The 13,259-nt window shown below is 43.3% G+C and overlaps 1 protein-coding gene across 7 annotated transcripts in view; it reads left to right on the top strand.

Moving 5' to 3' along the window:
• The window catches only part of SLCO3A1 (solute carrier organic anion transporter family member 3A1), a 350,365-nt gene that overhangs the window by 300,953 nt on the left and 36,153 nt on the right, over nt 1–13,259 (top strand). For 4 of the 7 annotated variants that reach the window (XM_017960938.2, XM_017960937.2, XM_017960936.2 and 1 more), the window contains exon 9: nt 4,050–4,114. In XM_017960938.2, coding sequence (XP_017816427.1) covers nt 4,050–4,114 — 65 coding nt within the window. Of the gene's footprint in view, nt 1–4,049; nt 4,115–6,913; nt 7,038–8,622; nt 10,898–13,259 lie in introns of those variants that run through there. The other 3 variants (XR_004185004.1, XR_002523199.2, XR_001904587.2) reach the window with 3 other exon arrangements.

Genomic DNA, 13,259 nt, shown 5'->3' with positions numbered 1-13,259 from the left:
GTCCATGCACCTCACCTCTATTTTATTTAGCTTCTCTCTTCGCCACCACATTTCCTCATCTTTGTTATGAATTCCAAGGAAGAGGATTTTTACAAGTGCTAATGTTACCTAGAACATCATTAGCAAGGCCTTTTGAATTTGCAGAGCATTAAGGGTACAATAGCAAACTGCCATTTTATACTTACTACGTTTGAAAAATAAATTTTAAAAATTGACACCTAGTGCTTACAAGGCTGTATCAAAACTGACAAAATCACAAATTGCTGGTGGCATGGGAAAAGGCTATCACTCCTTTCAAAAAAGCAATATGGCAATGTGAGTCAAGAGCCATAAAAATATTCAGGCCCTTTTATTCAGTAACCCTGCCCCTTGCCATTTATCTTTAAAAAGTACTTCTCTACAAGAAAAAAAAAAAGAAAGAGCTCAATGCAGACAGATTTTTATTACAACGTTAACTATAATAGCAGAAAACCCTGAATTGGAATAGTGAGTTAAACTATGGCACTGCAGCTCCATGGAATAATGAAAATTCTTAAGAATGTGAAAGTGTTTATGAAATGAACTATTGAATTTAAAACTATTTAGAGAAGATGATTATGTATAATATGCATTTGGACAAAACCCATCAGATCTCACGTATAGGTTTTAGGTGGCTGCCTTACGAGTAGTTTATTTTTCATTATTAGACGTTCCCGTGAAGTTATACACTAAAGGCACCGAGAAGCATGAAAAATGACTAGTCTCTTATTTGCTTGCCCCATGACTCCTCTGCAAAAACCCAGCCTCTAGACACTCACTAGTGGTGACTACCAAACATGGAAAGTTTGTTGAAATTCTTAATCACTTCCAAATCTCAGTTTGATAAACAGCTCTTGGAGCTTTGCTGGAAATATTTGATTCCCTCTAAATTAATCAGCAACAGATGGCCTAAATGACCTAGGCTTATAACTCCACGCTGTGCTGGAAGCACACGCTACGCATTGTGCATGTTGAGAGGTCCAAGACACAGCTTTATTCCATCACCTTCCTAGTCTGATTTGCCATCACAGATGTCTCAGGCTGGCACAAGAGCACAGATGTGCACCAGCCCTTGCCCCCTCCCAGAAGAATGGACCCACTGTCATGCCAAACAGGACCATCCCACCAACAACAGTGCTCAGAACATCTGGAAGCAAGGTTAAAAGCTGATGCTCAGCCCCTCTTAGGTCCCACACTGGGCTCCGAGAGTAATTAGGCGGTGTTCTCAAGGTCACCCAGCTAGTACGTTTAGAGCGAAGACTACCTCCCCAGTGTTGTCCAGAGCTTTCAATAGTGTTCGCACAGAGACCTCCATTTCTTCATAACTCAAGCCAAGAAGGATTATTCTTCTCATAGGAACCAGTTTCCCAACAGGATATGAAGGGAGATCTTAGCACCTTGCTCACTTTGTTCCTAGTGACATGATAGCTGAAAGGAAATCAAATTTCAGGTGATAAATATTCTAACTCATTATACCAGCGTGCTTTCTTGATAAGGAGAATTTGCCTCTATTTATGTGTCTTTCAAGTCAATGCTTTCAAATGAAAGTGCAAAAGCCGGAGCCGTGGAGCTGATAATAGCTTTGAAGAACTTGGATTTTGTAACGTGCACATTCTAAAGAGTACTGACTATGTTTCTGTCCAGAGACACTGGACTCATCATGAACGTTTTACAGGTGTCTAACTCAATCAGCCAGAGTCACGTCCCCATCACTTAATGAAAGTCGTGACCTGCTGCCCTGGGTTGACTTACCTGTACTGTATTCTTTCTAATTGAGAAGAGATGTGTTTTCCCTGAAAATCTTAGAAACGGGGGCAAAGATTGTAAAAACTCCAGTGTCTTCATCCATTCAGGCTGCTATAACAAAATACCTAGACTCAGTGGCTTGCAAACAACAGGCATTTATTTCTCTCAGTTCTGGAAACTGGGGCATTTAAGATCAAGGTGCAAGCAGATGTGCTGTCTGGTGAGGGCTGGCTTTCTGGTTCAGAGATGTGCCTTGCTGCCATGCCGTCACTTAGAAGGGGTGAGGTAATTCTCTGGGGCATCCTTTATAAGGGCACTGGTCGTATTCACAAAAGCAAGAGTCTTCATGACCTAATAATCATCTTTCAAAGGCCCCACCATTACCTTAGGGGTTAAGTTTTAATGTGTGAATTTGGGGAGGACACATCCTTTTTGGATTGTCACTGGGTTTGTCATGCCAAGAAACCAAAGACATGCCCACCTGAGGCTCAAGCCAAGTGGTAGCTCGTTGGATAGATATCATTGGATGGCTGGATGAATGACCTCTGAGATCATTTAAGAATATTATTCTAGCCAAGTGTATGGACTAGGTTAATATCCTGTGTACTGGATATCCTGTTGGTAACTTTGTTATTAACATTTATTTCTACGGAATTGATTTCTAGGCCCTCCTTGCATCTCATGGGTCGCTCAGTCACACTGAAATGCTCCTGGGTGTTTCTAAAGGCTCAGCCACACTGGACTGGTTCTACACCTAGCCAGGTCCTTCCAGGGAGCATAGAAGTGTGATTTCTTCCCCCTCTCCCCTGGGGACTCATGATGGCAACAGATAAGAGGAAGGTTCTTTGCCACTGGTGCTCAGGATGACCTGAAGCACATATGCATGTGGTCAGTCAGCTGTCTTCCCCTTCACATGCTTTCACCACCAAGCCAAGAAAGGGCTACCCACCCACCCACTTACACTGTCACTTAGCACATGCTGGGCACCACACATGGTGCTAGGGTTGAGGTCATGATGATAAAGAAGACACAAATAGTCTTTGGCCTCAGGACAGAAGACAAGCATTGAAGAAATACCAGTTGCAAGAGTAAGAGGTATTACAAAGGAGACTGTGTTATCAGCTATGTGGACCCATCTATCTGAAATTGGTCAATGTTTCCGAACTTCTTTCTACTCTCCCATCCCAGAAAATGTTACACTCTGGAAATGCTCTAGAAAATATATAGAAGACCATTCTAAGGGACTGTTCTGAGGAAACCAAGGCCAGGGAGATTGGATCACTTTGAAACAACTGTAATTATATGAAGGTACCTTTCCAATTTAAAAGGTGCTTGTATTAGGGTTTTCTAGAGGGACAGAGTAGGAGATATAGATATATGTAGATATATGTTTATTAAGTATTAACTCACATGATCAACAACATCCCACAATAGGTCATCGGCCAGCTGAGGAGCAAGGAAAGCCAGTCTGGGTCCCAAACTGAAGAACTAGGAGTCCAATGTTCGAGGGCGGGAACGGTCCAGCATGGGAGAAAGATGTAGGTTGGAAGGCTAGGCCCATCTGGTATTTTCATGTTTTTCTGCCTGCTTTATATTCTAGCTGTGCTGGCAGCTGATTAGACAGTGCCTTCCCAGATTGAGGCTGGGTCTACTTTTCCCAGCCCACTGACTCAAATGTTAATCTCCTGTGGCAACACCCTCACCAACACACCCAGGATCAATACTTTACATCCTTCAATCAAGTTGACACCCAGTATTAACCATCACAGTGCTGAAACATGCTAAGTGGATTATTTCCCAAATGGTCCATCCAGGGTGTCCAACCATGCTAACCTGGTGGATTTCACAAAATGACTAGAGAATGGTAAAGGTGCTCATGGTTTCAGCCTGTTTGTGAAGCATACGGGGAATTATTTTCTCAGTTGATGTTTTCCCCCCCAATACATGTACCCCACCAACTTAAGATGCTTCCTGATCTTAGCAAAACCAACATGTCTTTAAATGTAGGCTTTATGACCACATTTGCATTCTGTCCTTCGAATGACAAGGTTAGCTCCAGTTATTAAAAAACACTGTTAAATTCCTAAACTTATCTTGGCACCACAGTTGCAGTTATTTTTCAGACTTTAGGCAGGGACAAAAAAAAAAGGCACTATTAGTAATTTTCTAAAGAAGAGCTCTGATGGACAGCAGCAAATGACTTTGGGGTCTGTTAATTACAGGAGAGTGATAAGAATCTGTTTGTTTTTTTTTTTTTCTTTTTCTCTTCATCTCTTTGCACGTAGGACAGTCAGCCCTGAACTCAAGTCTTACGCTTTGGGAGTTCTTTTTCTCCTCCTTCGTTTGTTGGGTAAGTATTATCTCTTTATTTCCTCAATAATGAATCGGATGCTTATTACTAGTTGAGTAAATATCAGTGAAATTATCCCATTTCCTAGGTCTGTCTCTTTTTTCTTTGAAGTTTAATTATTAATAAATAAGAAATGTTAAGTCTCAAAATTTGACTCAGAGATAAACTCAGACACTGCCTGTATATCACAAAGTTCTCATTTATACCAACTCTTATCTTCATGCCACCCTGAATTCTCATTGGCATAAGGAGGAAAAGTGATGGCACCAAAGGGGAAAAAAAATCTGGTGGTGTAATTTGGCATCTTCATTAAGCAAGCCTTGAGCAGCTTGTGAAATGCTTCATTTATGGGGCCGCCAGCTGGGAGAGAGAGGCGTTCTCACAATGCCTTGAAAATGGAAACTTCGCATCCTTTAAATTTTTCCAAACTGAGTTTGTTTACCGTGAATTTCTGGGATGGGACAAATGTGACCTTCATACTATAGGGCCCACGTTTCAAGATTTGGTATAGGAAGAAGGAATAAAGTCTAACCCTCTCATTTTTTTTTTTTTTTTTTTTGAGACGGAGTCTCGCTCTATTGCCCAGGCTGGAATACAGTGGCCGGATCTCAGCCCACTGCAAGCTCCGCCTCCTGGGTTCACACCATTCTCCTGCCTCAGCCTCCCAAGTAGCTGGGACTACAGGCGCCCACCACCTCGCCCGGCTAGTTTTTTGTATTTTTTTTTTTTTTTTTTAGTAGAGACAGGGTTTCACCGTGTTAGCCTGGATGGTCTCGATCTCCTGACCTTGTGATCCGCCCGTCTCGGCCTCTCAAAGTGCTGGGATTACAGGCTTGAGCGTCCGCGCCCGGCCTAACCCTCTCATTTTTAAGATAGGCAAAAGGAAGATGAGATAGTCCATGGTTCACCCAAGGTCCTTCCTGTGCACTGGCTGGGCTAAAGCTGGGCCTGGTTCCCAGCTATGCCTGCCTTTCTCTTGCCATACCATACTGTTGCTTTATGAGCATTGTTTTGTTAAGGCCAAAATCAAGATAACTTTTTTCCTTGAATAATAGGACAGTCACCTTCCCCAGTGGGCTTTAAGTGGCATCTGAATGTAGAAAGGAAAACAACCATGACCTGTATTTTTAGAGTAGAAATAAAATTCCTCATTGCAAGTATATAATTGTGGATAAGCACAAATACCTAGCTATAGAAATGTTTGTAAAAGTGGAAAATTGGCAGCAACCCAAAAGCCCAACAGTAGGCAATTAGTTAAATCAGTTATGGTCTATAATCGCAGTAGGATTTATGTTCCCCTTTAAAATTCTGGAAAGAAAAATATAGACTTAGAAAGGGTATGTGATATGTGGAAGGGAAAAAAAAGAGGTCTGTAATGTAATAAAATAGGAAAATATTGCAAAAGATATTTTAAAAAATCAGCTATTATCTTTGAGTAATAAGGTTATATTTTCTAAATTTGTTTTAAAGTTTTTAACAAAATGTCTGTTACTTTATAAGATTTTTATGTATTGATATATGAAAGCAAAATATTAACCTTTAGATCCATTAAGGTCCTCCCTGGGGAATGGCAAATACATAGCATATGTCTCTCCTCACCTCCCTTCTCTGTCTATAGCAAAAACCTTTTCATCAATCTGTGGTCATTCCCTCTGTGCCTGGTAGAAGACCTCAGAATACTCTCAACCACTAACAATCCATGTTTCTTGGTATATACATGCGAACTCAAATGGCATTGTCTTATGTCTAAGTCATGGAAAATAGAAGTGCTGTAGGTGTGAAGATGCCCCAATTAAAACAAGTTCAGCGCTAATTCAAAGTAAAGCATTTGGGCCTTCCTGGGAAGCTGTAGTAGCATGCAGAAATACCAAGGCAGAGTTATGATCGTGCTGATTTTTTCCTATCAGTGGGAGGGTGCAATCTGCATACATCATTACACCCCTACTCTCAAGGCAGTGTGGGGTGGATCAATAGGTGGATGTGTAATATAAACTGGCACATTGGGACCCTTATTTCTGCAAATGGTAAAGCCATTCCACATATGCATTTGTTCAAGAAGCTAATGTTTATTGACAACCTATTGTGAAAACCTATTGTGTTCTAAGCCATGAACCATCCCCAGGTAAGTGACCTCAGCTCTGCCCTTATGAGTCCTCTGGGGCTGGCCAGGGAAGCTAAGAGCCCAGCCTTCTAATCTGTGGAGTTGCTGTGGAGATCTCTGCACCTCTAGACAGATGCTAAGGACTCAACACAACTGGCAAAACATTTTTTTGATAGCACAAGATGAAAAACAATTTACAAGCTATTTCTGAAAAGTTAATGAAAATTACAGGACAGTTGAAAGTGAAAGTGAACATTATGAGGCATATGATACTGTTAAAATCATCATACACTGCTGTAAAGCAGTTTCACTATCTGTACGTCTGCCCCAGGAATAATCAACCAGGTATTACCTAGAATAGTGTTTTTCAACTTCTGCAACTGTAATCTAGAGCAAGAGATGACAAGTTTTGCATTATGGCCCAGTACACACATGCCTATGGCTAGATACAGCTAAAACCAAAAAAAATCATGAAAAAATACTCTAATAGGTATGACACATTCTGACATTTTCTATTCTAGTCTATTACATGCTTTTAAAAAAGGTGGTCATGACCCACTCTATTGATTTTATTGCCCATTATGAGTCTTAAAGACTGGAAAACCCTGCTCTAGAAGACTATGACACAGCTTCATCTTTTAATTAAAAGCAGCTCATCGAAGAAGTCTTAGCATTTGGCCTAATTCCCTTTCTTGCAGGACCCAGTAAGATTAACCACCATTATTGTTAATGAAGGGCCGGCAAAGACATCAGATCCTGTGGCATTCTCAACTTTTGTGCTGGCCTAGCAAGGGTAATGAGGATACAATGGGGACATCACAGGTTAGTGTGACAAGATTCAAGTTGGCACAGGTGTAACAGGAATATGTAGAAGGGACTCTTAATCTTGCCTCGGGATGGGAGCAGTGGGTTTGGACAGGATGTGATGTCTACGCTCAGCCCTGGGGAAGGAGTAAGAGTCATACAGATGAGCAGGGAGAAGGACTTAAGGGGTCAAAGCCTGGGGATGAACAAAGGTCCTAGCATGTTTGGGGGCTGCAGAAGGTCCAGACTGGGGGGAAAAGGGGGACAGCAGAAGATGGAGCTGGAGAGGGTAGTGGATGAGGGACTTGGTCAGGAAGGGCTTCTGCCCTGTTGCTGCATTTGACCTTTATCTCGGGAGGCTGAGGCAGAAGAATCCCTTGAACCCAGAAGGCAAATGAAAGTTGTTGATGGGCTTTAACCAGAGAGTTATTGTATATTAAAATACACAGGATCCATTGTGTATTTTAGAAAGGGCTTGTCTGCCGTGTGGAGAATGAGAACATGGCTGAAGAAGTTGCTGTGTAATGAAGTGAATGCTGGAGGCTCGTGCTGAGATGGTGCTCGCAGGATGGGGAGAGGGTAGGGTTGAGAAATAAAAGGAGGAAACTGTATTATTCTCTGAGTGGAAGCATACGGACTGGAAGGGGCACCCACAGTGCCCACTCCTAAGAAAGACTTGGGTCATGTGGTGAACAGAGGAATTATTTATGAGACAGGAAGAAAGGATGTGGAGCACGTTGGGAGTGGTGTAGACCAGCGCTGTCCAATGGAGCGTTCTGTGATGATGGAAATGTTCTCTGTCTGTACCACAGGTACTGTTGCACACCTGAAATGTGGCTTCTGTAGCCTACTTATTTTTATTCATTGTCACATAAGTAGCCAGATGTGGCCAGTGTCTGCCATACTGGACAATGAGGGGGCCATCTTTGATGCACCATCCTCATGGATCAGAGTGAGGAAGTGGGATAGGGCACGGGAAGACCCTCTTTCTAGACACTTGGGTGTACATGAATAGGGCAGGAGCTAGAAATGAATGTGAGATTAAAATGTGAGCTAGAAATAAATGTGAGATTGTTGCTTTACACGCCAACGGCAAGGAGTTGGTAGAAAGGGCCAGGGCAGGGCCTGCAGAGGCACTGGTTAGTGGGGGACTGGGAGTGGCCCCAGCACCCTGGAATAGAAGCAGAAGCATGGCAGGAGAGTGGAGCAAAGAAGCTGAGGATGATGATCAAAGTAGGGCTGAGATGGGAGAAAGGAGAGAGGACAAAGATACAGGAATTGTAAAAACTAGTTGTAATAAATAATGGCAAAAGAGAACTGGAGGCTGTGGCCAAAGCCTTATTGTCTGACTTCGAGATTATGGAAGTGGAGCAGTTCTGACCAATGACAAAGCCCAGGGTGTTGCTGGCCAGAGAGGAACAGGGGTCAACAGCCTGCATGTTGCGAGTGAGTTAATGAAAGGCTCACACAGACAAGTTTATGTTGAGTAGGGGAGGAAGACACTGAGCTGGAGAAGGGTCAGTGAATTCAGAGTAAACTGAACAATCTACTCATAGCAGAATTCCTGGTATAATTGAGTCCATCCTCCTTTATTCTTCTACAGTTGTCTTGGCTGCTCCTTTTCTCGCCGGGCTGTGGGCAAATCTCTGCTCCTGAGTTGGTCTAGAATCTTGTTCCTGGGGCCTACTGCTTGCCAGCGTGTTACACCAAATTAAATTAGTGGAAACAAATATGCATGGAGACTCTTCCACATCCAAGGTGCTGTCTAGGGGCTGCTTGGGGTGTACAGATAAGTAAGTGCTAATATCCTGCCCCTGGTGGCTCCAGTAGGAGAACGAAGCAAGTGTGGGGAAGGTGTGGGGTTAGAAGAGTTATAGAGGGCCTTGATTTTCAAGGGGAGAAATTATACTTGGCTGAGTAGTTGCCAGTGTGGAGCAAATGGGGGCTTCAGATGGGAGAGTGAATATACATTCAGAATTCTGCTTTAGGTAGAGCAACCGGTGAGCAGGGCATGAGGTTTAGCAGGATGCAGGATAACCCACCAAAAGCATTGAAGTGAGAAGCTGACCTCCAGTGAAGCAGTGGGGTTGAAAGACAAAGACAGAGCCACATAGTGAGACAGCATCTATTGAGGCCCCCCAACCCAACTGACCTAAGTAAAAGTGAAAGAGAAGCAACAAAGCTCAAGATGAGGCTGAGGTTTGGAGCCCCTGGGACTGGGGCTATGGAGAAGCCTTTAATAGAATAAGAGATACAATAGATCAAGTGTCTCGGGGTATCGTTAGGAATAGGCTTAGCTTCCACAATACTACCACAAACTCTCCACACACTAACCCCACATCTTAATTTTCCAGTGTGCCTGCCTGGCCAAAAGCAGGGGAAGGCCCTCGGGGTACGTTTCTGTAGGCAGGGGTCATTCCTGAGCAGACCGTCCTTGGTCTGGGGTGATCTGTGAATTACTCTAGAAAAGTACATCCTAGACACTCCTGATGTGGCTTGTCAGACATTTGTTGAGTTCCTGCTGTGAGCATCGTCTTGCATATGACGAAGTTTATAGGCAAGTGGAGAAATGAACGTGTTAAATGCTGCTTTGGAAGAAGTAAGCACAGCATGCCCACGGGCCCCAGGTGAGAGATGAGAGGGAGTGAGATACGGCGGTGTGATGCGTGGAAGACCCCTTCCACTTGCCTATGCTTTTAATTGTTCATTTGGCGAACGTATGTTAGGTGCCAGCCATGTGCCCTGGCTGTGTCAGCAGTGTACCTCACCTCCTGATGTACCTGCACCCCCCATGATCTGCCTCCCTTACCTGCACTGAGGTGACCTCCAGTATTTACCATGGGCCCTCTACAGTCAGTCACACCTGCTCTTGAGCCTAGCTCTGCCTTTCCTGACCATGTGGCAGATTATTTAAGCTCTCTGGGCCTTAGCAACTTTAACAAGGGGTCCAGGAATGAAAGGAGAACATAGTAGCTGCTCCAGACTCTCCAGTTTAAGAAAAGTAAAAGTCAGGTGTCACTGGAAAACAGCCCAGATTCTTTCTTGACATTGCTGAAGCAGAGAACTCATTAATGCTTCCAGGAGAATACACTTTTCAGCATCTCCCTTTCTAGCTGGTGCTGGACATAACAGTAATTCCACCAGGTTGAATAGAGATTCCATGGTGAATTCAAGTCTTGGCAGGTAAGCCGGAGAGAAACAGATATCTTTTTAAATGTAAATGGCCATAATTTTCAGCTTCCATTTTGTCCCATAAAAGAATTTGAACTTATTTTTCTCACAAAAGCCTTCCAGTTCACCTTTTAAGTTTAGACTAAGGAATATAAATAGGCCTAGCCTTTTCAACTAAGAGAGTAAGTTAAATAGCCAAGATATAAGGCCCTGAGGTTTTAATCTCTGTTAATAGATTTCAGAAAAACAGAGACTGTTCTTAAAGAGTGCAGCAATTTATGCATTGAAATATATACAGCTGCAATGTAAGCCAGAGTGTAATAGATTTAGTCCTTTTAATATTCCCTAATAGCGGGGAACAGCACTGAGCCTGCACATACCCTCCTCAGCACACGGTGGGTTCCCTATTAACACCTGCTTCATCCACAAGTTCCTGCCTAGAGGATTTAGGGAGAAGAGAAGATATAGGAGAGAGAGCTGCTCTTGCAGGCTTTAGGGAAGAGAGCATTCCTTCAGAAGACACAGTTACTAAAAGATACACCACCATCATCAAGCTCCCTTGTAACTAAGGAATCCACAGAGTGAAGGTGCTCAAAACCAGAGGGACGCTGACGTACACCTGGCCCCCCTTGGCCTCCCTTCTAGATGCACCTGATTATCCTCCAAAACTGACTTATGATGTGGAGATTTTTTATTTATTTTTTTTTTTTTTTTTTTTTTTTTTGAGATGGAGTCTCAGTCTGTCACCCAGGCTGGAGTGCAGTGGTGTGATCTTGGCTCACTGCCACCTCTGCCTCCCGGGTTCAGGCGATTCTCCTGCCTCGGCCTCCGGAGTAGATGTGGAGAATTCTTGCCAGTGGAGGTTATTCACTGAATCACAGCTTGAAAGGTTTTCTGCAACTCTTTCTCTAGAGGTGGTGAACTTCTAAGAGAGGACGGATTTTCATTTACCCGAAAGAGTTCAGGACAAAAGCCAAGCAGCAGCAAGGCAGATTTTTGGAGCGCCCACCCTGTGAGAGCTTTCTCAAATGGCGTCCCATTGATTCTTACAAAAGCTCTGCCTGAAGGTATGATTGTGCCCATTGTATAAACAGCGAAACTGAGATTCACTAAAGTTGTGTGAATCACACAGTTCCCAAGTGGCAGAATTAGAATTCAAAATCAGCTGTCTCTGGTTCATAAATTTGCATTTCCTCCCCGTCACCAAAACTCCAGATATGAACTCCCTGTCTGACCAAAGCCTACAACGATGACAACTCCGTGTCTCTTCCTGCTGACAAGCACAGTACCTGCCATTACTGCCTCAGGTGTCCAGCGAAATACGGAATTTGTTTACAAAATAAGTCTCCCAGCGTTCTCTATGTATTAGCAACCCCAGAGAAGGAAGGGCTGCCTGCTTTGCAAAGATCAAACTCCCTGTGTGTTTCACCCTCTGCACACTTCAAAACCAGGCTTCTACAAGCCAGTTACTCCAGGAGCTTAGCAAAAGGGTAAATAAAATGTTCTCTGTATCCCTGGAAATCCCCAATAAGAGCTCTAAAGTCTTCTCAAATCAACAAACTCTGAATTAGAAGGAAGGAGATTACTGCGTTTGGAGTTTTGAAATATCAAACCTGCAACAAATAATCTCTCTCACTCTCAGTTTATTTGTATGTGAAATAAGGCGGGGCAGGGGGAGTGGTTATGGAGGGGATGCATAATGGATTAGAGCATTCTATACAGTCCTGGGTGGGGGGAATTAATGATACTACTTATCATGACAGTTGCCACACTCACACTGTAGCAGTCTCCCCTTTGTCTACGGGGAACCAACTCCTTGCAGGGACTGCCTGAGTTTTTGTTTGGTCCAACTGAGTGGTAGACATATAAGGATGCAGGGCTGGGCATGAAAATGAGTCACCAAGGTGGGACTCCCTTCTGTGACTCATCAGGTGAGTTCCAGAATGGCAGAGGCCTCTAACAAAAAAGATGCAATCAGTTCATCTCTGGTACTCTCCGCACACCTACAATTTAGGACCTGATAGCTAGAGATCCCCTTTGGGAAAGAATTTTAAGTGAATATGAAGGAAAAGATGAATTTGATGGAAAAGAAAGTCAATATTTTCACTATTCAGAAGTATAAAAGGAATGTCATAAAGGTTATACTTAAGGTACTTAACCTAGAGTTTATTCTAAAATGCCACCCCAAATCCCCTATCTAACATGAATAAGGTGGCAAAAGTTCTGGTTACATGGAAAGATCAGACGCTTGCAAAACACACACACACATCTCATTTGTGTAGTGTTTACTTAGCCCTTACCAAGCAGGTGGTATTCGCTCCATTTTAAAGAAGAAACAGACATTGAAAGATCAAGTGACTTTCTCCAGGGCTTTTGGCACCTTGAAATTTCTTTCATCTCAGCTGAGTGCAGTGGCTCACGCCTGTAATCCCAGCACTTTGGGAGGCCAAGGCAGGCGGATCACAAGGTCAAGAGATCGAGACCATCCTGGCCAACACAGTGAAACCCCATCTCTACTAAAAATACAAAAATTAGCTGGGCGTGGTGGCATGCACCTGTAGTCCCAGCTACTCGGGAGGCTGAGGCAGGAGAATCACTTGAACCTGGGAGGCAGAGGTTGCAGTGAGCCAAGATCGTGCCACTGCACTCCAGCCTGGCCACAGAGCGAGACTCCGTCTCAAAAACAAAACAAAAAAAGTTATATTTCATCTCTACCATGAAAGCTCTCTAAAATACTGAGCAGAGCATAGCATGAAAAACTTTGGTAGGTTTTTTTTTTTTTTTTTTCTGGAGACAGTATCCCATTCTGTCCCCTAGGCTGGAATGCCATGGTGTGATCATGGCTCACTGCAGCCTGGAACTCCTGGGCTCAAGCGATCCTCCCATCAGCCTCCTGAGTACTTAGCTTTCACATTGCTGTTTAAAGGTTTTGTCATCTGGTAGTGGAGCTTGACAATAGACAAGATAAAATTGCCATCTTTATCACATGGAGGTATGCCCTACTTGAAAGACAACCAAATATTATAAAAATTCTCACTCAGGTACATGAATGAGTTACATAGTGGTATT

Source organism: Papio anubis, chromosome 7 (genome assembly GCF_008728515.1).
Source record: "Papio anubis isolate 15944 chromosome 7, Panubis1.0, whole genome shotgun sequence".
Taxonomy (NCBI): Eukaryota; Metazoa; Chordata; class Mammalia; order Primates; family Cercopithecidae; genus Papio; species Papio anubis.
The sequence above is the reverse complement of the archived record's forward strand: the minus strand, read 5'-3'. Positions and strand labels throughout refer to the sequence as shown.